The sequence below is a fragment of the Malaya genurostris genome, chromosome 1, assembly GCF_030247185.1.
Source record: "Malaya genurostris strain Urasoe2022 chromosome 1, Malgen_1.1, whole genome shotgun sequence".
In the NCBI taxonomy this organism is placed as follows: domain Eukaryota; kingdom Metazoa; phylum Arthropoda; class Insecta; order Diptera; family Culicidae; genus Malaya; species Malaya genurostris.
The window spans coordinates 155368385-155393953 of NC_080570.1; the positions used below are offsets into that span (position 1 = coordinate 155368385).

At 38.3% G+C, this 25569-nt stretch overlaps 1 protein-coding gene across 1 annotated transcript in view; it reads right to left on the reverse strand.

Moving 5' to 3' along the window:
- Window positions 1–25569, reverse strand: part of LOC131426294 (neuronal acetylcholine receptor subunit alpha-7) — a 325402-nt gene that overhangs the window by 170171 nt on the left and 129662 nt on the right. Inside the window, exon 4 of the mRNA XM_058588913.1 lies at window positions 6368–6412. Within this exon, the coding sequence (XP_058444896.1) occupies window positions 6368–6412 (45 nt within the window). The remainder of the gene's footprint in view (window positions 1–6367; window positions 6413–25569) is intronic.

Consider the following 25569-nt stretch of genomic DNA (forward strand, 5'->3'; position numbering starts at 1 on the left):
TCAATTATTATTTACACTGTTTGCTTTTACATTGTGTTCTTCATAATATCAAAAGCCTAAGGACGAATTTCGCCCTAAATCGAATTAGAAATTGGAAGTACCGTTTCAGATATAATTGAAACTATTTGAACATGTAAACTTTGTCACAAAAAGCAACTTTGCATGCTTTGTTTTTTTTTTAAATTACCTTTTTTCCATTCTTTATCAAGTAGTTTCTGTTGAGACATGAACAATGTAAATGTAGATTTTTTTGCTGGTATCTTTTTGGCAACACTGTTTTTGACAGATCACGCGTGAATCGTGTATTGTGTCATTGTCAAACTTGTTCAGTTTAATCTACAATTTAATCATGAGTCGTTGTTTGATCTCGTTTTGTTTGTCCAAAAAGGAAGAATTTTTTTTAAATAACTATTTATTGGAATATGAGTTAAAATTAAATTATTGTGATTTAAATTGGGTGTTCAGCCACAAGTGGTGACTTTTCAGCCCTATTATATATATGATTTGGTTATTACCATGAGGGCATTATTTGCTTCCGCAATTCTGAGATTTTTGTGTAGAGAAAATCCTAAACCTACTTGTATTGTGTAATGGGAAAAAGGAAGAAAAAAGGAAGAATTGAACATGCTTAACATGTGGTTTCAACAGGACGGTGCCACATCCCACACGGCACGCGAACCAATGACCAGTGATTGATTGAGAGCCGGCTTTGGTGAACAGTTTATCTCACGTTTTTGGTCCGTCAATTGGGTGATTTAACACACCTTTGCACCATTTCTTGTGGGGCCATGTAAAGGCTCAAGGTATACAAGGATAAACCGGTAACGATTGACGCACTGGAAGGCAAAGTTGAAGGATTTATTCGTAAAATTCCGGCCGATATGTTGGAGCGAGTGTACCAAAATTGTTTCTTGCGCATAGGCCATCTTAAGCGGCCAACATTGGTATGAAATCATTTCCAAACATTCCATTAAATTGATCGTTCTATCGATTCCAATACATATTTCATCAATTTTCTCGCAGTTTTTGTGTTTTTTATTCTGAAAATCAAATCCTCTTACAAATTAACCCGTTACAAAAATTTGTTGTACTAGTGATTTTCAAAAATTCAGTCAAATTTTCGAATCAAAATCTTGAAAAAAAAATCCAAATGTAGGGCTCATACACTGAAAAAACGGGTTCTAAAAATTCAGTCAATTTTTTTGAAAAAACTTCTTTTTGGATTTGGGTTTTGATGAACTTTGTTCCAAATTTGGTGCTTATGTTCCCTACCAAGCGCTCATGCATTACAAGATCTAACGTTGAAAAAAAAAAATATTCTGGGATTTATTAAAACTTTCTGGACAGGTAGATATTTTGAATACTTAGTTTTTCGAAAATAGATTTAAGCTGTCCTTTGAAAAGGACAGGGCTTCTTTCACGATTTGGTCAAAAAATTGAAAATTCTACATAAATTGTTGTACAAGCGTTTTTACCAAAATCAGTTGAACTTTTGAATTATTTTTATTCAAAAGTTCAACTGATTTTGGTAAAAACGCTTGTTGAAAAGGCCTACATTGAACAAAATCGATTTGCAAAATAACGCCATTTTTTGATGTTGATGAAATTTTGTCCCAATTTAGGAGTTTCCCTGTCAACCGTTCAAATATTCAAAAATGGACACTTCCAGTGAAAAATTTTTTTTCAATAATTTTTTTTCTTGTTCAAACTGTTTTTTATTGTCTTTTTATCGAAAACTAAGCCAATCTGAAACTCATAATCATCCAAAAATCCAATGGCACTCATTTTTTGAGAAGGGATCAGGGTCATTTCACCGAAAGCCATTTCGCCGAAAGCCGTTTCGCCGAAAGCCGTTTCGCCGAAAGCCATTTCGCCGAAAGGGTTATTTTGCCGAATGACATTTCGCCGAATGGGCCAGCTCGCCGAATGCCATTTCGCCGAATGACATTTCGCCGAATGGGCCACATCGCCGAATGACATTTCGCCGAATGGGCCACATCGCCGAATGTCATTTCGCCGAAAGGGTTATTTCGCCGAATCCTGAAATCGTCCTAAAATCGTAATTAGAATTGATATAAAATAAAGACAAATGAAAGATGATAACGTTAACGCCCGCTTTGTTGACCTACAATTGTACTTCTTGAATAAAGATTGATTCATGAACCTCAGAAAGTAGTTCCCAAGAATACTTGTTCACTATGCCTTTATGCCGCCGAGCCATTTTGGCTTCGGTTATGTGGCTGCGCCACATCAGTTATACAGGAGACATGACTCTTTCGGCGAAATGACCCTTTCGGCGAAATGATCCTTTCGGCAAAATGACCCTTTCGGTGAAATGATCTATTCGACGAAACGACTTTCGGCGAAATGGCATTCGGTGAAATGACTTTCGGCGAAATGACCCGCTCCCTTTGAGGAGACTTTGCAGAGCTCCCAATCGCTAGTTGTTCGATATTTACTAAAACTATCAAACAGGACGAGAAAAAAATTTCAGTTAGAAATTTTTTTTTCATTAGATTATTGTATTCATTTCTTTTCCCCTTTATGGGCTACTCTGGTCGAGGGGGGTGGTTACAACGATCCGCACTTTTCATACCGGACGAACTAGGCTATGGTGCCCAAATGAACACTAGTAACGAAGGAGGAAACCCTCCAGCATGTAACCCAAGCGACAGATTCCTTTACGGTTATCAATTTGCAACGAAAGATATGAATATCTTCTAATGCAAGTTCGCCAGAGAATTTGTCACTTGGGCAAAAAGTGTTTGCTTCACCCTGTAACCAGTCAATCATTGTGTCAATTTCAAGCATTATTAGTCCTGTCCACTCCGTGATTGATCCACACAACATAATAATTTTCATCTTTTACATTTATAAGCGAACGATCGATCTCGGTATGGGCCGACTTTGTCAATACGAAGTATAAATTGACTCCCACCCCCATCCGCCAAAGGGGGGTACGCGCCCTGTAGCTCATCATCCAAAGCCTAGGGAGAATTTTTTTTTCATTAGATAATTGTATTCATCTTGCAATATATGGACGATTGCAAGGAAACATATCGATTTATTAATTTTTAGTTGGTTTGACGTAAAACCGCCATAACTAAGCTCAGTTTTTGAGTGGAATTCTATATTGGAGAAGCAAAATGAATGAGAAATTCACAGAAAAGATGATTTTTTGGAAAAAGATACGCTCGAACCTGCATTCTAGGTATAGAGCGAGAAGACTAGTGTTTATTGTCTGATGAACAGAGAAGATGTTCGGATATATGGTCCCGGTCGTGAGGCGGCTAGGATTTAGACCGTTGTTTGATGTACGGGTTGGCGTTTCAATGCATAGGACGCTGGTCTTACAAGCCAGTTGTCGTATGTAGGAGCCCCGACCTGGAAGAGCTCTTAGTGTCAGTAGGATCCATAGTACTAGCCATGCAATGATTCTATACACTAATAATCGGCTGCAAAGTCTGTTGAAACAGAAAGACCAAATTCCACAAAAGGAATGTAATGCCAAGACTTTGCTTTGCTTCGATGTACGCTTACCAACTTAGCTTTGTGGTAGAATTGTGTCAGGGTGGCGGAAATGGTAAATTCGCGTATGATTTCCTCAAACCAAAACGCAGAAAAACAACAACGATCATATCTGCTGTAAAACGTTCGCAGTGTGAATTTCGCTTCAGACAAGAACGATTGCGTCATCCAGTTACTGGTCGTTTGCATTGCAGAAAAAGAAAGTGGACAACGATGGGGAACATTGAACAAAATCAGCCATTCTATAGGCACTGAATGTTATCTAAATTATGATTATTTCTTTGCAAAACGGAAGAAACAATCATCAGTTTGGTGCAAATCTAGAATACTTTGATTAGCTTTCTACAGTTTTCGCAGTGCAAAATTCGTACCAAACGAGCACAAATAAAGCCGGCATTTGGCTGCATCACGTTCGAGAAAAATTTTCCGATCAGTGTTTAATATCGTAGAGAATTCCACAATTTGGCCCTTCTGAAAACCAGAAATGAATCCTATACAGCATTTTGATGGTTTCTTTCACTCAGATATTGAGATGTATGAAATATTGAATTATATCAGCGATTGTACGACTTGTGTTACGATTAAATTCTTAATCGTAATTTCTTCTAGCTCCAGGCCCAAACTTACAAATGACTTCGAATGGCACCCTACTTCCTGGAACACAAATGTAATCTTCCGAAACCAAGTGATCCTTTTTAAGACTCAAAAATGAAAGGAATACAAGTTATTCAGAAAACTGTCTTTAACTCTAATTCCTAGAAATCAAACGCAATCTTCCGAAGCTGAATGGTCCTTTTCAGGACTACAAAATCTTAAACGGGCAAACGGTATCGAATCAGTTAATATCCATAAACATCTCGAATGCAGTCCTATGTCAATCTCGCGGTTAGGTCTCTGACATTACCTACTCCAAGTTTTTTCTTCAAATCTTCTTCCGATTTTACTTCGTTAAGATGTTCCCGAAGCGCCTACTTCATGATGATCCAGTACTTCTTAATTGGCCGTAGTTACGGGGCAAAAACGTACCACCACTCAAAAACGCCTTCCGAGTAATGGTACGAAGCTAAATCCGACCAGAAATACGGAAGACCATTGTGTGACCCTAGAAGTGGAAGTAAATACTTTTGGAGGCATTCCTTTATGTATATCCGTCCGTTGATCGCCGCGATTGTCACAAATGGAGTGCTCCGCTTTCCACACGAGCAAATTACTTGCCAAATCATGTATTTTTCTGTCGACTTTGACACCGTCTGCTTTCCAGCGTTTTCTGGGACATTAAACTTAAAGCTGCCGTGATGCTTAAAAGCAGCTGTGATGCTGTTTTCGTAAACGTCTCATCGTCGTTAATGAGAAAAATGCGGTTTTGTCGATATCTGCATGTATAGCTTCAGAACATGTGATTTAGCCATCGTTTTTCGTTTTGTCGTTCATTGCGATTCGGTGTCTTTTGAACTTTGCATGAGTGGTGATATTTTAGTCCTTCGTGTCTTGCACGGAAGTTTGCGAATTTTTCACCATAACTCTTACAAAACTGTTTGGATACCTCTTGAAAGCTTGAACTACCCGTTTGTGATCATTTTCACTATACGGAGATGCATTTTGAACAGTGTCTTCCTTCCGATCAACAGTAGAACGTTCGTTGTACCAATTTAAGAGAGAGATCCGAATTTTCACGATGCGTGAGCAAAATTATCAACGCTGTTACTGTTCTTCTGAGTATAGCTTCGCCTCGCAACGCAACGCAACTGTCACTAGACTTCTTTTTGCAAGTAGTCACATTCAGTTTTTTTTTTGTACTGATTCAAACAGAAACATATTGACCTAGTTTCACCCGAAATTTCAATTGAAAATATTCAATGGGTAAAAATTTACAGCCATTTGACAGCGGTGCAATTTAATTCCGTACCGATTTTGATGGGTACCGGTTTGTGATAAGTAGACATAACTATTTCTACGTTTCGTCTTCGACTCATCGGTGCATTAGCAGTTTATAGTGAGCTACTATTTCCCTTATTTTAAAAATTATTTCTTCCGATTTTCCAAAACCTGGTCGCAGACTCTATTCGCCAAAAACAGAAACCCCTCCTGAAAAGGCATGTGTGACACTCCATCAGGAGTCACTAGTCCACACAGTCCCGGAGTTCATCCTCGGTTAGACTGCCGAACCTGTCAACGGTATCAAGTGCGTGCAAAGGATCTCTTCTCGCTCTTCGCTTCTGATGCCGGTGACAGACAAATGCACAGAAATAAAAACAGCCGACAGCCGACAGTCGACAGTGCAAGCATCGTAAACCATTACCATCTGCTGGTGAAAATGGTTCCCATTTTCCCGACCAGGCACAGCACATAAATGATAAGCACCACCCGCTAGAAATGGTTCTCCGGAGGCGTTCGAATGCGTGCGGGAACGATAGAACGGAGCGAAACGGTCGGTAGGCTGCAATTTATGCGATGAGATATTTGCTCTGCACTTGACTGAAAGTAAATGTTGGATACAGCGGATATTACGGCGAAATTGCATTGCCCATTTCACTGCCGTTGTTATCGGATGACCTAGAATTAGCGCAGGGGGATTGTTGTGCAACTGTCCGAAACCCATGACAGATGCAATGAAACAGTTGAAACAAACATCAGGCAAGCGGACCCTCAAATAATCGATTTTCTGTTCACGTTTGCCAACCAATCGCAGCAATCTGCTAATTTTCGAATTTTCAAACTTTCAGCCATCAGTTGATTGACAGCCGAGCCAAGCCGTTCGTTAATGGACCAGTGCTCGGTCGTAGATGCCAAAGTTTTTTTGCTGTCTAGGATTACAAAAGTGAAAAACTAAATTACTTACCAATTTCAGCCAAATGTTGGTGATCAGCAGTTGATTCTTCTCGTCCTGTGAAATGAAAATTTGGAGAAAAGAAAAGAAAATATATAAGAAAAGTGTCTGCATTAGAAGTGCTACGAACTGGACAAGATACAGCAAATTGAAAGTGATTAATCAAAAAATCTCCCAGTCATCGTAGTTGTTGGCAAAACCCACAACCCGAAAACGGCAAAGATAAAGGACTGGTTCGTTTGGTCCTAATGGTGCTGCCATCTGTCTGCCGGCACACTCCGGTTTCGTCGTCGTGCATCAGTTGTTTTAGAGCGCAAAGCGGCAAAGCGAACTTCGCCAATCAGCAAATGAGTAAGAGGTTAGTGGCTGTACTTCAATCAGTGCTTGGGTTGAGTGTTCGCCATTTTGTTTTTTTTTTGTTTTTCAGTTGTTGATAAGTACAACCAAACCGAATGCGAATGCCAACGAAATTCGATACTCGAAGTCCGTCGGGAGTTGGCAAACGAACGCTGGAAAAGTTTTATCGGTATTTTAAAAGCGTTTTTCTTAGTTGGCCATGGAAAGCGGCAGCATTTGGTGGGAGAAGGGTGAACGAAATCAATCGTGAACTGCTTTTGAACGCAGTATGCGAGTAAAGGAAATAATAGCCAATAATTTCTGCCATGGTAACTAGACTGAATTGCAGTCGAACGAGGTTGCACTGAAAATTTTGCGTGTTTTTTTTTCGCGAGGACCAACAGAGGACGGCATTTCCGTGAGTTTTTTCTAAACATTCTGAAAGGTTTTACTACACAACTTATTTTGAATCACATAATTTATGCTTCGTCTTCGACTTGTTAGCGCATAACAGTTCATGTTGAACTGTTATGTCACTTAGCAGTTCAGCATAAACCAGAAGTCGAGAACCTTTTCAGTCGTAAGAACGAAAATCGTTATTCCGAATTTTGTTAAGAGCCACAAAAGATTTTCTTAACACCAATTAGTAGTATTTGAATAAATAAAATATTTTTTTTAATTTAATTAAAGGATTTGCTTTCAATATTGACCAAAAAACAATAACGTGTTGATGATTCTGAACAGTGTTTGGCCATGTTTACACGTAACAAACCGGAGTTTTTGCGTCGATATGTGACAATGGATGAAACATGGACTCATCACTTGACTGCGGAATTAAAACGATCGTCATCTAAGTGGACAGCAACTGGTGAACCTCGTCCAAAGTGCCCGAAAGCACAACAATCGGCTGGATTTTGGGATGTGCGTGGTGTAATATTTATCGACAATCTTGAGGAAGTAAATACCATTAACAGTGAATATTATATAGCGTAATTGGAGCGTTTGAAGGCTGAAATTGCCAAGAAACGACCGCATATGACAAAGAAAAAAAATTGTTTCATCAAGACAACGCACCGTGCCGCAAGTCAATCAAAACAATGGCAAAACTACATAAATTGAAAACTTCGAATTACCCCCACATTCACCTTGTTCGTCAGATAAGGCTCGCAGCGGCTGTTTGCAGGTCTAAAAAAATTGTTCCCCGGTAAGAAACTTCGCACGAATGAAGAAATTATCGCTGAAACTGGAGCCTATTTTAAGGCAAAAGATAAATCGTTCTACAAAAGTGGTATTGAAATGTTAGAGCGACGCTGGAGTTGATTGCGTTGCTCTTGATGGAGATTACGTAGATAAATAAAGTTAATTTTGAATGTGTTCTTCATTTTTTCTACACCAATAAGTAGAACTTGAATAAATAAAGTAATTAAGTAATAATAAGTAATAAAGTTTTTTACGTGGATTTCCGAAGTTACGCGTGTTTTTTTTCACGCTAGTTTTCTAAGTTACGCGGTATTTTTAAGTAAATTTTCAAAGGCTATCCGATTTTCTTGTTTTGTCTTAGAAAAACATGAAACGTTGAAATTTGGTGTTAGCGTGAAATTCTATTCAAGCCTTTCGGGTGTTTGTACCCGAAACCCAACCCGAACCCGTTCCCTATTAGTCGGGTGCCAATTTTCTCATTTTCAACGGATGCGGGTTTCGGGACTTTTTTCGGGTTTGGGTCGGGTACAAGTAGATTTTTATTTTTTTATCAGGTACGGGTCCAGTTCGGGTTTGGAATAAAAATTGATCTCGGGTACAAATCGGGTTCGGGTTAAAAAATTTGGTCGGGTTTCGGGACCTTTTTCGGATTTGGGTCGGGTATGGGTAGATTTTGTTATCGGGTACGGGTCGAGTTCGGGTTTGGAAGAAAAATCAATCTCGGGTAGAGGTCGGATTCGGGTTAAAAGTTTGGTCGGATCTCGGGACATTTTTCGGGTACGTGTAGAATTTTAATTTTTTATCAGGCTTCGGGTTTGGAAGAAAAATCAATCTCGGGTAGAGGTCGGGTTCGGGTTTAAAGTTTGGTCGGATCTCGGGACATTTTTCGGGTACGTGTAGATTTTTAATTTTTATCAGGCTTCGGGTTTGGAAGAAAAATCAATCTCGGGTAGAGATCGGGTTCGGGTTTAAAGTTAGGTCGGATCTCGGGACATTTTTCGAGTACGGGTAGATTTTTAATTTTTTTATCGGGTACGGGTCGAGCTCGGGTTTGGAAGAAAAATCAATCTCGGGTAGAGATCGGGTTCGGGTTTAAAGTTTGGTCGGATCTCGGGACATTTTTCGAGTACGGGTAGATTTTTAATTTTTTTATCGGGTACGGGTCGAGCTCGGGTTTGGAAGAAAAATCAATCTCGGGTAGAGGTCGGATTCGGGTTAAAAGTTTGGTCGGATCTCGGGACATTTTTCGGGTACGTGTAGAATTTTAATTTTTTATCAGGCTTCGGGTTTGGAAGAAAAATCAATCTCGGGTAGAGATCGGGTTCGGGTTTAAAGTTTGGTCGGATCTCGGGACATTTTTCGAGTACGGGTAGATTTTTAATTTTTTTATCGGGTACGGGTCGAGCTCGGGTTTGGAAGAAAAATCAATCTCGGGTAGAGGTCGGATTCGGGTTAAAAGTTTGGTCGGATCTCGGGACATTTTTCGGGTACGTGTAGAATTTTAATTTTTTATCAGGCTTCGGGTTGGGAAGAAAAATCAATCTCGGGTAGAGATCGGGTTCGGGTTTAAAGTTTGGTCGGATCTCGGGACATTTTTCGAGTACGGGTAGATTTTTAATTTTTTTATCGGGTACGGGTCGAGCTCGGGTTTGGAAGAAAAATCAATCTCGGGTAGAGGTCGGATTCGGGTTAAAAGTTTGGTCGGATCTCGGGACATTTTTCGGGTACGTGTAGAATTTTAATTTTTTATCAGGCTTCGGGTTTGGAAGAAAAATCAATCTCGGGTAGAGGTCGGGTTCGGGTTTAAAGTTTGGTCGGATCTCGGGACATTTTTCGGGTACGTGTAGATTTTTAATTTTTATCAGGCTTCGGGTTTGGAAGAAAAATCAATCTCGGGTAGAGATCGGGTTCGGGTTTAAAGTTAGGTCGGATCTCGGGACATTTTTCGAGTACGGGTAGATTTTTAATTTTTTTATCGGGTACGGGTCGAGCTCGGGTTTGGAAGAAAAATCAATCTCGGGTAGAGATCGGGTTCGGGTTTAAAGTTTGGTCGGATCTCGGGACATTTTTCGAGTACGGGTAGATTTTTAATTTTTTTATCGGGTACGGGTCGAGCTCGGGTTTGGAAGAAAAATCAATCTCGGGTAGAGGTCGGATTCGGGTTAAAAGTTTGGTCGGATCTCGGGACATTTTTCGGGTACGTGTAGAATTTTAATTTTTTATCAGGCTTCGGGTTTGGAAGAAAAATCAATCTCGGGTAGAGATCGGGTTCGGGTTTAAAGTTTGGTCGGATCTCGGGACATTTTTCGAGTACGGGTAGATTTTTAATTTTTTTATCGGGTACGGGTCGAGCTCGGGTTTGGAAGAAAAATCAATCTCGGGTAGAGGTCGGATTCGGGTTAAAAGTTTGGTCGGATCTCGGGACATTTTTCGGGTACGTGTAGAATTTTAATTTTTTATCAGGCTTCGGGTTTGGAAGAAAAATCAATCTCGGGTAGAGATCGGGTTCGGGTTTAAAGTTAGGTCGGATCTCGGGACATTTTTCGAGTACGGGTAGATTTTTAATTTTTTTATCGGGTACGGGTCGAGCTCGGGTTTGGAAGAAAAATCAATCTCGGGTAGAGATCGGGTTCGGGTTTAAAGTTTGGTCGGATCTCGGGACATTTTTCGAGTACGGGTAGATTTTTAATTTTTTTATCGGGTACGGGTCGAGCTCGGGTTTGGAAGAAAAATCAATCTCGGGTAGAGATCGGGTTCGGGTTTAAAGTTTGGTCGGATCTCGGGACATTTTTCGAGTACGGGTAGATTTTTAATTTTTTTATCGGGTACGGGTCGAGCTCGGGTTTGGAAGAAAAATCAATCTCGGGTAGAGGTCGGATTCGGGTTAAAAGTTTGGTCGGATCTCGGGACATTTTTCGGGTACGTGTAGAATTTTAATTTTTTATCAGGCTTCGGGTTTGGAAGAAAAATCAATCTCGGGTAGAGATCGGGTTCGGGTTTAAAGTTTGGTCGGATCTCGGGACATTTTTCGAGTACGGGTAGATTTTTAATTTTTTTATCGGGTACGGGTCGAGCTCGGGTTTGGAAGAAAAATCAATCTCGGGTAGAGGTCGGATTCGGGTTAAAAGTTTGGTCGGATCTCGGGACATTTTTCGGGTACGGGTAGTTTTTTAATTTTTTATCAGGCTTCGGGTTTGGAAGAAAAATCAATCTCGGGTAGAGGTCGGATTCGGGTTAAAAGTTTCGTCGGATCTCGGGACATTTTTCGGGTACGTGTAGAATTTTAATTTTTTATCAGGCTTCGGGTTTGGAAGAAAAATCAATCTCGGGTAGAGGTCGGGTTCGGGTTTAAAGTTTGGTCGGATCTCGGGACATTTTTCGAGTACGGGTAGATTTTTAATTTTTTTATCGGGTACGGGTCGAGCTCGGGTTTGGAAGAAAAATCAATCTCGGGTAGAGGTCGGATTCGGGTTAAAAGTTTGGTCGGATCTCGGGACATTTTTCGGGTACGTGTAGAATTTTAATTTTTTATCAGGCTTCGGGTTTGGAAGAAAAATCAATCTCGGGTAGAGGTCGGGTTCGGGTTTAAAGTTTGGTCGGATCTCGGGACATTTTTCGGGTACGTGTAGAATTTTAATTTTTTATCAGGCTTCGGGTTTGGAAGAAAAATCAATCTCGGGTAGAGGTCGGGTTCGGGTTTAAAGTTTGGTCGGATCTCGGGACATTTTTCGGGTACGGGTAGATTTTTAATTTTTTATCAGGCTTCGGGTTTGGAAGAAAAATCAATCTCGGGTAGAGATCGGGTTCGGGTTTAAAGTTTGGTCGGATCTCGGGACATTTTTCGAGTACGGGTAGATTTTTAATTTTTTTATCGGGTACGGGTCGAGCTCGGGTTTGGAAGAAAAATCAATCTCGGGTAGAGGTCGGATTCGGGTTAAAAGTTTGGTCGGATCTCGGGACATTTTTCGGGTACGTGTAGAATTTTAATTTTTTATCAGGCTTCGGGTTTGGAAGAAAAATCAATCTCGGGTAGAGATCGGGTTCGGGTTTAAAGTTTGGTCGGATCTCGGGACATTTTTCGAGTACGGGTAGATTTTTAATTTTTTTATCGGGTACGGGTCGAGCTCGGGTTTGGAAGAAAAATCAATCTCGGGTAGAGGTCGGATTCGGGTTAAAAGTTTGGTCGGATCTCGGGACATTTTTCGGGTACGTGTAGAATTTTAATTTTTTATCAGGCTTCGGGTTTGGAAGAAAAATCAATCTCGGGTAGAGGTCGGGTTCGGGTTTAAAGTTTGGTCGGATCTCGGGACATTTTTCGGGTACGTGTAGATTTTTAATTTTTATCAGGCTTCGGGTTTGGAAGAAAAATCAATCTCGGGTAGAGATCGGGTTCGGGTTTAAAGTTAGGTCGGATCTCGGGACATTTTTCGAGTACGGGTAGATTTTTAATTTTTTTATCGGGTACGGGTCGAGCTCGGGTTTGGAAGAAAAATCAATCTCGGGTAGAGATCGGGTTCGGGTTTAAAGTTTGGTCGGATCTCGGGACATTTTTCGAGTACGGGTAGATTTTTAATTTTTTTATCGGGTACGGGTCGAGCTCGGGTTTGGAAGAAAAATCAATCTCGGGTAGAGGTCGGATTCGGGTTAAAAGTTTGGTCGGATCTCGGGACATTTTTCGGGTACGGGTAGATTTTTAATTTTTTATCAGGCTTCGGGTTTGGAAGAAAAATCAATCTCGGGTAGAGGTCGGATTCGGGTTAAAAGTTTGGTCGGATCTCGGGACATTTTTCGGGTACGTGTAGAATTTTAATTTTTTATCAGGCTTCGGGTTTGGAAGAAAAATCAATCTCGGGTAGAGGTCGGGTTCGGGTTTAAAGTTTGGTCGGATCTCGGGACATTTTTCGAGTACGGGTAGATTTTTAATTTTTTTATCGGGTACGGGTCGAGCTCGGGTTTGGAAGAAAAATCAATCTCGGGTAGAGGTCGGATTCGGGTTAAAAGTTTGGTCGGATCTCGGGACATTTTTCGGGTACGTGTAGAATTTTAATTTTTTATCAGGCTTCGGGTTTGGAAGAAAAATCAATCTCGGGTAGAGGTCGGGTTCGGGTTTAAAGTTTGGTCGGATCTCGGGACATTTTTCGGGTACGTGTAGAATTTTAATTTTTTATCAGGCTTCGGGTTTGGAAGAAAAATCAATCTCGGGTAGAGGTCGGGTTCGGGTTTAAAGTTTGGTCGGATCTCGGGACATTTTTCGGGTACGGGTAGATTTTTAATTTTTTATCAGGCTTCGGGTTTGGAAGAAAAATCAATCTCGGGTAGAGGTCGGGTTCGGGTTTAAAGTTTGGTCGGATCTCGGGACATTTTTCGAGTACGGGTAGATTTTTAATTTTTTTATCGGGTACGGGTCGAGCTCGGGTTTGGAAGAAAAATCAATCTCGGGTAGATGTCGGGTTCGGGTTTAAAGTTTGGTCGGATCTCGGGACATTTTTCGAGTACGGGTAGATTTTTAATTTTTTTATCGGGTACGGGTCGAGCTCGGGTTTGGAAGAAAAATCAATCTCGGGTAGAGGTCGGATTCGGGTTAAAAGTTTGGTCGGATCTCGGGACATTTTTCGGGTACGTGTAGAATTTTAATTTTTTATCAGGCTTCGGGTTTGGAAGAAAAATCAATCTCGGGTAGAGGTCGGGTTCGGGTTTAAAGTTTGGTCGGATCTCGGGACATTTTTCGGGTACGGGTAGATTTTTAATTTTTTATCAGGCTTCGGGTTTGGAAGAAAAATCAATCTCGGGTAGAGGTCGGGTTCGGGTTTAAAGTTTGGTCGGATCTCGGGACATTTTTCGAGTACGGGTAGATTTTTAATTTTTTTATCGGGTACGGGTCGAGCTCGGGTTTGGAAGAAAAATCAATCTCGGGTAGAGGTCGGATTCGTGTTAAAAGTTTGGTCGAATCTTGGGACATTTTTCGGGTACGTGTAGAATTTTAATTTTTTATCAGGCTTCGGGTTTGGAAGAAAAATCAATCTCGGGTAGAGGTCGGATTCGGGTTTAAAGTTTGGTCGGATCTCGGGACATTTTTCGAGTACGGGTAGATTTTTAATTTTTTTATCGGGTACGGGTCCGGTTCGGGTTTAGAATGAAAATTGATCTCGAGAACGGTTCGAGTACGGGTTGGGTTCGGGGTTTGGAAGAAAAATTAATCTCGGGTCCGGGTCGGGTACGAGAAAGTTTTTTTTTTATTTTCGATCGGGTACGTGTCGGGTTCAGATTTAAAAAAAATGCTTTCCCGACCATCTCTAGTAGTTATGCATCATGCGTTTCCTTCTAGTAGAACTTTAATAGAGACGCATGGTTGTTTGTTAATTTTTTTTTTGAAAAACTCAAATATTAAGCTTTTTCATATTTAAAAAAAAATTAAACCGAAGCACTACAACGGGTTCCAAAACTTTTCACTTATAACCCAAAATTTCTTATTTTTTAGTATGCGAAAATACGTTTCAAAATTTGGGAAATAATGAAAATTGAAAAGGAAATCCAGACCATGCATTAAAAATATATTGAATATATATATATCTATATATATATATATATATATATATATATATATATATATATATATATATATATATATATATATATATATATATATATATATATATATATATATATATATATATATATATATATATATATATATTAAAAATTGTATGAGAACATAAGATCTTTCAATTTCGGTTGTAAAGTCGGTTTTCACAACGATTGCATAGCCTTTTTATATGAGAAAGGGAAAACTATAAAAAAAATTGAGAAATAAATTCATAATTACCGTAGCTAGTTAGCAACAAATTATTCACCTATTTGCGTTATTATTGACGAGAAGACTTCGTCGCTAAGTTCATGTTCATAAAAAAATGAGGACTTAAATGAAAGGTCTAATGGCCCAAAATCTTTCTACGGAATTTTATCCGAATCCGAATCCCGGTTCCGGAGTTATGATGTCGCTAAACCGACTACACATTTTTGCCTCGAGCAAGAATTTTCCTTGGTACGCCACTAATTCAAAAGCAGGCGCGTTTCTGGCGTGGGGAGGATCTCAGAACAATTTGATCAATGGAAATATGTATATCACTAGGAGCCGATATAAATAAAGTCGGTTTTCGTGTGGCCAGAAATTAACATAACCTACAAATTGAAACAGTCTAAAGTGAAAATTAGAAGATCTTTTCCTTTTTTTGTATCTTTGCTATAAATTATGGATTTCAATTTTAAACACATTTCACCATGTAACTCCGCAAGTCCGGATGAAATTCAGCCGGCTCTGAGAAAATTGGAGCGGAATGAAAAAAGTGGGGTTTGTCGTTTACGCCACTTATACCGTTATATATCCGGTACCAGAAGCGACAGCCATTTGATATTCGAACTTTATCATAGCTTTCAAACGAGCCTAGGATTTCTAGAATCGGTTCAGCCATTATCAAGAAAATTGTGCGGAGAGAAAACGTGAACAAATTTTCATTTAAATCGGATCCGGATTTTGCCGCTATTTCTTCTGATAATTTGTGACTCTCAAACACGGAATTTCTAAGGTAGTGAACTAGATATCAGTTTTGCCTTCCTATTGAACCAATTATCAAGCTGAAGCTTTGAGTAGTCTATAGACTTATGACGTTTTTTGTTTGTTCAATTGTCGTAGCTGGATGTTGCTACAGACATGTAGTTTTCCCACATCGCCAGGGTGGCTCAATCGGTGGAGCAGTTTCACAAACTTTCTCTACAGAGGGTATGCCGGTTTAGGAATTTTTTTTTCGTACGTTTCACAAATCAATCGGCCCTTCGTCGGTTAAAAAATTTATGACATTCAAGAGTAAACATAGAAATTTTTCACAACAATTCAAAATCCAGTGAAATAACATTTTTTCGTATGTCAAAATCTTAAATGCAACATAATACAGGAAAAAATGAACACAACAAACACTGACCTCGATTCGCATGTTTCATTCATTTATGCGGTTATTTTCTATGCAAATTAAATTGCACTTTAAAAGAAACGGTAATTTTCTATACCACACATACTCCATTAACACATTCACCAGCTTGTTTTGTGTGGCGAGTGCCGGTTCAACCGGTTTTGGGTGAAAGTGAAAATTTTTCCCAGCATCTGCTCGACTCACTGACACGGCGGTAGCGTGATGAAAAATGGAGCCTTCCAAGCAAATCTAATAAACGTGTTTTTTCTTTCCGGTACGTATTATCATCATCTCTCGGAAGTTTCCACACAAACACAGACACCCGACCGGCGATGGTGGCCATAATCGGCGGTCATAAATATCGGTGAGGCAAAATTTTATTTAGTCGCTAGAAGAAAAAAAAGTGGAACATAAATATTAATGAAATTTATACTGGCTCCGGTTTATATTTTGCCTTGCCACCGCACCCGGTTTCGACGCTGTCTTGAGCAGCACCAAATGAATGGGAAGGGTGGGGATGGGTCCTTAGCGGAAAAGCAAGCGCATTATGCGGATTTCTGTGTGCCATCTGCAACCACCGTCGTGTGCGCTTTCTACGGACGACTGGAATTGCTGTGTCCCCGCCCCGTCAGGAAAACGGAAAAAAGGGTCACGTTTCGTCCGTTTGTTTCGGAAAGATTGCTTTCTTTTCGACTTTCCGTTTATGTTTTTTTTTTATCTTTTTCATTCTTTCGAGAGCCTGCCGTCACGAAACACCACCACTACTGCTGCGACAGAGGATGGTCGTTTATGTTTGGTTTTTTTTTCGTCTACTGATGCTAAGAGCCCGGAAAATACCGAGATTTGTTAATATTTTCTTTACTGTTTACACATGTTCGGTAGTGTTCTTCTAAAAGATCCTGTTTGCTAAGAGTTTTACCGGTGATTTTTTTCTTCCCTCATTCCGGAAACAAATCCTGTTTATCTGGTGGATCAGACCGAAATGATTCTGTACTCAGCTTAGTGGGAAAGTTCCTACAAGACCGTCGTCGGATCGTGTGTCCTTAATTGACCAAGAAGCGAACAAAAATGGCACTACCAGTAGTTCCTGCTGGTAGCGTAAACTTTTCCACGAGAGAGAGAGAGAGAGAGAGAGAGAGAGAGAGTGCTCTCGACTTTACACAAGTGTGTGGCACAAAAACTTCTACCCCGCCTCGAAAGCGGCCGAGTTTGTTTTTTTGTTGTATGTCGGTCGGTCAAAGTGGATAAAATTTATGGTCGAGAGTAACTAAATTAGAAAGATTTACAAGTTGTCCCCTGCCGCGACAGCAGCAGCAGCAGCAGCAGCGAAGTCAAGAACGGAACAACCCAACCAACCCAGAGGGAAAAACTTTTGCGCGAACCCGGCGTTCAAGATGCAACTGCTTTAAGCAGCAATATTTCAAGCGAATTTTCCTTTTTTCCCTTCCTTCTAACCCTAAAAACTTGTCGTCCTCGTAGTAGTTTGCTGCTTCTGTCCCGGGCACATACACGGAAACAAGCACAAAAACTTGGCACGATGCGGTAAAATCATGTCTCACCGAAATCCAGTTAGCGAAAGAAAATAAAATTTCCGTGATTTTTTTTTGTTCCTCATTTGACTGGCGGGTATTTTCTTTTGCACGAAACAAAAAAAAACTGTTAGTTTGGCACCGGATTCACCTGCACGTACTTACGGTTCGTGCCTTACAATAATGCACACCTCACTGCAGCCAAGATGGTGCGATTTTGACAGTTCAGAGGTGCGATTATTCCCCACCAGGAAAAATTCCAACCCAAGGGCATTTTTAAGCCACGAAATGTGACGATGGAGCAGCCAACAGTAGGCGGTGACGACCACCAACTGCAGCGAGGCGATGAGTGCGAGTCGTCGTCGTTGGTAACGCGAAGATAGAGTAAACAACTACAACAACAACAACAACAACAATAGCAGTCATGGCGGGCGCAGATGATGCCGGGAGCTTCGAGGGCTGAGTTGGAACGATGTGTGCCAGTTGAATCGGTAATTATTCCACCCATCTGCGGTGCTCAAATAATCTACTGTTGTCGACGGTCGGTTGGAGGCAAAGTTGGTGCTACTTGAAAAACTCTGGTTGGCGGAAAAAAATTCTCGAAAAACACAATGAAAATGAATGCGATGTGACTGGTGAGTGACTGCAATCGTGGTGTCAGCTGGTTTTCTCAGTCTTCGGTGTGAACACGGCAGTTGTCGCGGAAAAAGACGTCGAATAGGACTGGGATAAGCATAGGCAAAAACAGAATAACTGTCAATCTATTTTTCCACTTAGCCACTGAAAATAACTTAAACTAGTGTTGGTGACTTCAAATGGAACTAGTTCATTTTTGTATTTCAATTTTGTCGGAGCTCATTTCATTTTATTTTTGTAGGAATTCATCTTGTACTTCAATTTTGTAGGTGCTCGTTTTGTATTTTTTTTATTTTGTCGGAGCTCATTCTGTGTTTTCAATTTGTATTTTCATTTTGTCTGAGTTCATCTTGTATTTTCATTGAGTCGGAGTTCATTATGTATTTTCATTCTGTCGGCAATCATTTTGTAATTTCATTTTGTCGATCATTCTATATTTGTATTTTGTCGGAGTTCGTTCTGCATTCGTATTTTGTCGACGTTCATTTTGAATGTTGATTTCGTCGGAGTTCAACTTTTTTCAATTCTGTCGGAGTTCATCTTGTATTTTCATTTTGTTATAGATTGTTTCGTATTTTCATTTTGTCGGAGTTCATCTTGTATTTTCATTTCGTTAGATTGTTTTGTATTTTAATTTTGTCGGATTCATTTTATATTTTCATTATGGCGGAGTTCGTTCTGAATCTTCATTTTGTCTGAGTTCATCTCGTATTTTCATTTTGTCGGCGATCGTCTGGTAATTGCATTTTGTCGAAGATCATTTGTATTTCGTCGGAGTTCATTCTGATTTCGTATTTTGAGTTTATTTTGAATTTTTATTTTCCCGGAGTTTATTTTGTATTTTAATTTTGTCGGAGTTAATTTTGTGTTTATTTTGTAGGAGTTCATTCTGTATTTCATTTTGAAAGGATCTCATTCTTCATATTTGTCGGAGTTCATTCCACATTTGCATGTTGTCGGATTCCATTTTGCAATTTAGTTTTGTAGCATAACATTTTCTATTTTAGTTTTGTCGATTCCTATTTTGTATTTTAGTTTTGTTGAATTTTAGTTTGTATTTAAGATTTGTCGGAGTTCATTTTATTTTTTGCATTTTGCCGTAGTCCATTTTATATTTTAATTTTGTCAAAGTTTATTTTCTTTTGTTAATTTTGTCACAGTTCATCTCGTATTGTAATTCTGTCGGAATTCATTCTGTAGTTGTATTTTGTCGGATTTCAATTTGTATTAAAGTTTTGTCGCATTCCATTTTGTATTTTAGTTTTGTCGGATTCCATTTTATTTTTTATATTCTGTCGGATTCTACTGTATTTAAGTTTTATCGGAGTTCATTTTATTTTTTGCCGGAGTCCATTTTGAATTTAATTTTATTGAAGTTCATTTTTTAATTTTGTCACAGTTCATTTCATATTCTAATTCTGTCGGAATTTATTCTGTATTAGTGTTTTGTCGGCTTCAACTTTGTATTTAAGTTTTGTCGGATTCCATTTTACAATTTAGTTTTGTAGCATTCCATTTTCTATTTTAGTTTTGTTGATTTCTATTTTGTATTTTAGTTTTGTTGGATTCAAGTTTGTATTTATGTTTTGTCGGAGTTTATTTTATTCGTTGCATTTTGCCGTAGTCCATTTTGTATTTAAATTTTGTCAAAGTTAATTTTCTTTCGTTATTTTTGTCACAGTTCATCTCGTATTGTAATTCTGTCGGAATTCATTCTGTAGTTATATTTTGTCGGATTCCATTTTGTATTTAAGTTTTGTCGCATTCCATTTTCTATTTAAGTTTTGTCGCATTCCGTTTTATATTTTAGTTTTGTCGGATTCCGTTTTATTTTTATATTTTGTCGGATTGTTCTTTATTTAAGTTTTGTAGGAGTTCATTTTATTTTTTGCATTTTGCCGGAGTCCATTTTGTATTTTAATTTTTATTAAAGTTCATTTTTTTATTCTAATTTTGTCACAGTTCATTTCGTATTTTAATTCTGTCGGAATTTATTCTGTATTAGTGTTTTGTCGGCTTCAACTTTGTATTTAAGTTTTGTCGGATTCCATTTAGCAATTTAGTTTTGTAGCATTCCATTTTCTATTTTAGTTTCGTCGATTTCTATTTTGTATTTTAGTTTTGTTGGATTCTATTTTGTACTTAAGTTTTGTCAGAGTTCATTTTATTCGTTGCATTTTTCCGGAGTCCATTTTGTATTTTAATTTTATCAAAGTTCATTTTCTTTTGTTAATTATGTCACAGTTCATTTCGTATTTTAATTCTTTTGGAATTCATTCTGTAGTTATATTTTGTCGGATTCCATTTTGTATTTAAGTTTTGTCGCATTCCATTTTATATTTAAGTTTAGTCAGATTCCATTGTTTTTTATATTTTGTCGGAGTCTATTTTGTATTTTAATTTGATTAGAGCTTATTTTTTATTTCAATTTTGTCTGAGTTCATTTTGTATTTTAATTTTTTCGGAATTCATTTTGTTTTTCATTTTTGTCGCATTCCAACTTTTTTTTTTTATTCAATTATATAATATTTTAAGGCACACTGCTTAAGCTCTAAGATGCCAAGGGCTTTTTTTAATTTTAATAAACAAATAACTTAAAACTATGATAGTATATTTAGATAATGTAATAACTTTGGCAGATCCAGCCGGCGTATTGAATGTAACACGTTGGTAAGTATCTATGTTGGACGCTTTTTTTCTGTCGGTGTGGGTTCGCGGGGAACAACCCCAGGCTACGACTACCAGGCGGGTGGCCCGTATTCTTTTCATAGACTACAGCGGCCGTCCGTTGGCAATATTCCATTTTGTATTTTAGTTTTGTCGAAATTCATTTTGTATTTCAGTTTTCTCTGAGTTCATTCTGTGTTTGCATTTTGTAGCTAATAATTTTGTATTTAAAATTGGTCGGGGTTCATTTTATAGCTTAGTTTTGTCGAAGTTCGACAGAGTAATTTTTAAACTACTACAATCAGAATTTTATCAAAATTTAATGAGCTGGAATTTCTGTCGGAGTCGAAACTGGAACTGGGAACGATTATGTTCGAATTACAACTTCGAAATCGAAATGACCACTTGTTGGTGACCGTTTGTCGGAGATAAAATCAATATCGAAGTCAAAAAACAAAACTTGTTTGTTTGTCGGTAATTTCCAGAGTTGAATTGAATACAAAATTTTGAATTTACGGCTTTATTAGTTTTATAAGCTCTTCAGGGATTTAAAAGTAAACCCAAATGTGATATTCGCTTATAGACTTGGAGCTTAGAATCGACATGTTTCCTAGATTTTACCGGTATTCCGATTTTGTCGGAGTTCCAAATATACAAGCTTGTTCCATATGACGTTGTCAATGTTGTTGTTTGAGTGACGAGAGCGTTCGATAGGTTCTCGGAATAAAGCACTATAACTTTCCGAGCTGAGACCAGTATACAAATTTTGAATTTTCGGAGAGAACTTCATAAGGCGTACAAACTCTTGAAGGATTTGATAATAAACTCAAAGCTTGTAAAATTGGAGCTTAGAATTGACCTAAGTTCCAAATATATATTTTTTATTTACATGAACTCTGAATCACTTAAACAACCGAGCCTGCGATTGGTTGGGAGCTGAAAGGCCTGTCGGAGTTGAATCGGAAGCTAAAATTGATAATTTCAAAATTGAATTGATTCCAATTCAAACGGTTTGTCGGATATGAAAACCGATTTCTAAATCTGGAGAATCTCATTGTTTGAGAGGGGGAGATTCGACAGGTTCACGGAAAAAAGTACGAGAATTTCCAGAGCGGACGTTAACATAACATTTTGAATTTTCATATAGAATAACATCAAAAGTTGTTGAAGCTCTTCAGGAATCTAACTCAAAGCAAATGTTCGCTTCTAACATTTGAATTTATAATAAACATGTTTTCTGAATTTTGTCGAAGTAATATGCTGTCGGAATTCTAGTTATATAGAAATAAAATCAAAATGGTGTCTGAATCACTTAAATGAGCGAACCAGAGCTCAGTTGAGAGCTGGAAGACCTGTCGGAGTTGAATCCGAAACTGAAGTCAATAATTGCAAAATTGTTTCGAAATCAAATTTTAAAATCTACAGAGAATCGTATTGTTAAAGTGTCGGAGTTTCGACATGCTTTGGAGAGTCGGAGTTTCGACAGGCTTTTGGAGTTCCAGTTATGATTTTTAATACAAATCGAATCTGCAACACTTGGAAACAGGAAGGTTTGTCGAAGTTGGAACCGAATTTAAAACGGATTACATCAATTTTTTTCGGATTCCATTATATTTTGTATTTTAGTTTTGTCGGATTCCATTTTGTTTTTTATACTTTGTCGGATTGTATTTTGTATTTAAGTTTTGTCGGAGTTCATTTTATTTTTCGAATTTAGTTATTTTTGTATTTTAATTTTATCAAAGTTAATTTTTTTATTTTTTTATTTTGTCTCAGTTCATTAGGTTTTTTTAATTCTGTCGGAACTAATCCTGTATTTGTATTTTGTCGGATTCCAATTCGTATTTATGTTTTGTTGCATTCCATTTTGTATTTTAGTTTTGTCGATTTCCATTCTGTTTTATTTTCAATATTTTCAGGAAATGGATATAACCCCAAAGCTATTATTCGCTTAACGAACTGAAACTTAGAACCGATGTGTTTGAATTTTGTCGAGATTCAGATTTGTCGGAGTTCCAGTTATGATTTTTTTATATAAATCGAGTCTGAAACACTTGGAAACAGGAAGGTTTGTCGGAGTTGGAATCAAATTTAAAACGGATAACATCAACATTTTTGTTACGTAATCAATAAGCTAAAGCTAACTTAGACGAGCGAAGACAGAGCCGTAATGCCTGTCGGAGTTGAATTCGAAACAGAATTTATCATATAAAAATTGTTGTTTCGAAAGTCATTTCACTTTCTACACTTTTACAGCACTAACGATTGGCTGAAGGTGAAACCGCTATTAAAATCTGGAGAGAATCTAATTGTTTTAGTGGTGGAGATTTTTGAACAGAAGTACTTCCGAAAACGTACATACTCTTAAGGGATTTGATAGTAAACTCAAAACTGGCATTCGTTTATGAAATTGGAACCTACGTTTCAACGTTTCTGGAATTTGTCGGAGGTTGAGGTATGAGAAAATTTTGATTGAAATGGAATCTGAATCACTTGAACAAATGTCAGAGTTTTGTTGAAATCTGACCAGTCGGAGTTATAATTGGAGCTGAAATAAACAACAGCAAAATTGTTACTCGAAAGCAAAATGATTGCACAAGAACGGTTTTGTAATTTTTCAGTAACCGAAGCTCATAAGTTGCCGAAATTCTTCAGTGGCAACAGATTCGGGTTTGACAATAGACTCGATGCTGATGTTCACTCATAATATTGAAACATGGAATCGGCATTGGTTGTTTAAGAGTTTTGTCGGAGTCTGGTGTAACAGAAAACAATCAAAACCGATACGAGATTAAAGAATTTATAGAGCATTCAAGGGATTTGTCGGAATTCCTGAAAGACAAGACACGCAAACAGTTCGTACAATTTGTAATTCAGCCTGATGTGATACTGACTGAAATGTTTCGGAGTTCTGATTTTGACGGGATTGTCGAAGTTATAGTTATGCATAAATTTTGATCCAAAAGGAGTCCGAAACACTTGAACGAAAAAGCTTGATAATGATTGACCTTGACTGAAATGCCTGTCGGAGTTGAATCCGAAGTTGAAATTGATATCCAAAAAAAATTTCGGAAGCGAGATGATTACATATAGCGCATAATCTGGAAAGAACTGTGTTAGACTGTCAAAGATCCGACCGGCAAATCTAGTAACAGAGTACGATAATTTCCCGAATTGAAACTAATATAAAATTTTTTATTTTCAGGTTGAAGAACTTTTCCAAAACTGATTTTCAATAATTGAGTTAGGACATTTTTAGAATTTTGTCGGAGTGACCATCTTGTAAGAGTTCCTATCTTGTCGGAGTTGCCACTATGAACAAAATTTGTATCAAATTGAGATCTGATTCACGTAAACTAGCGAATCAGAGATAGGTTGAGAACTGGAAGGCCTGTCGGAGTTGAACTCGGAGCTTGAATTGATATTCGCAGTGGCGTCTGGTCCTTATGTGCACCTCGTGCACTGCACAACCAGTCAAATTGAAGGCATCCAAATCCGCATTCAATTTTTTTTTAGATTCTCTATTCATTATTCGATGGAATCAGGTCGGATGGTACCGATGATACCGAACTTGGATACGCACCTTCTAGAGAGGCTTCTGTGGCTTATGCTTATGACAGTTGAAAAAAAAATTGCTGTCTTAGTTGCAACGTCAAAGCGGTTCTGTTGATGATGTTATTGACAGATTTGCTCGACGTGCTAGTCACGAAATTCTTCTATTGTATTGATGATACAAATTAGGTTTACGGAAAAAAATCCCATCCAAAAGTATATTGTTATTTCATTGTATTGAAAAACACTAACTCATATTCATTCGCCAATGTTTAGTCTTCACTTACAACGAACTATTGCATCTGATATCATACCACATGCTCAGTGCACAACCCGTAATTTTTGCCACGAGACGCCACTGGATATTCGAAATAGTTGTTTTGAAAGAAAAATGAATAACGGAGATAAAACAAATATCAAAAGCTGGAGCGATTCTCATTCTTTGAGTGTCGGAGATTCGACAAGTTCTCAGAATAGGGTGCAATAATTTCTCGAAATGAAGCACAAATAAAATTTTAAATTTTTGGGTACAAAAATTTCATTAAATATACAACCTTTTCAGATACACCGGAGTCTTTTTTTATGCAAGTTTACGTACCGCATAGAAAACCGCATAACTCTGAAATTTCGCATTAAAAAAACCGCAAAGAGAAACCGCATAACTCTGAAACTTCGCATAAAAAAACCGCATAACTCTGAAAATTCGCATAAAAAAATCGCATAAAAAACCGCATAAAACAAGACCGCATACGGATCATTCCACGTGAATTTCACAAAACTTAAATAAATTACCTTCTAAATAACAGAATAGAACCAACTGTACGTCTTGATCCCTGTGAGCAACTTTCTTGAATAATCCGCCCGACATTAGAGCAGAGAGAGAGAGAGAGAGAGAGGGGATGAGAATAAAAGAGTTATCCTCATTCATAGAAGAAAGCAATTTTCATCCCAACCTTTTCCTTCATCATCCCCGGCTTCTGACGGAAAAAAATGTATTTCTTTTTTCGCCTTATTTCGCTCAATCGAGCAGGAGGCCCCCGAGGGGCACAGAGCAAGAAAACCTTCTTCTTGCACCGAAATGCACATTTGGATTGAAGTTTGTTGTACCGAACGAACGAACGAACGAAAGAAACGAGCCACTTTGGAGTACCATCTTCGATAACCCCGAGCGAGTAAGTGGTGCTACTTCTATTACGAAAACCCACGTTGCGGGAAAACCTAACAAGAAAAAAAAGGTTGGAACCTATCGAAAACTGTGTTGCTGGACTGGAATGCAGTGTACGTCGTCTTCCGGATTCTTCTGGGATGAGAGAGATCATCTCAGACGGAA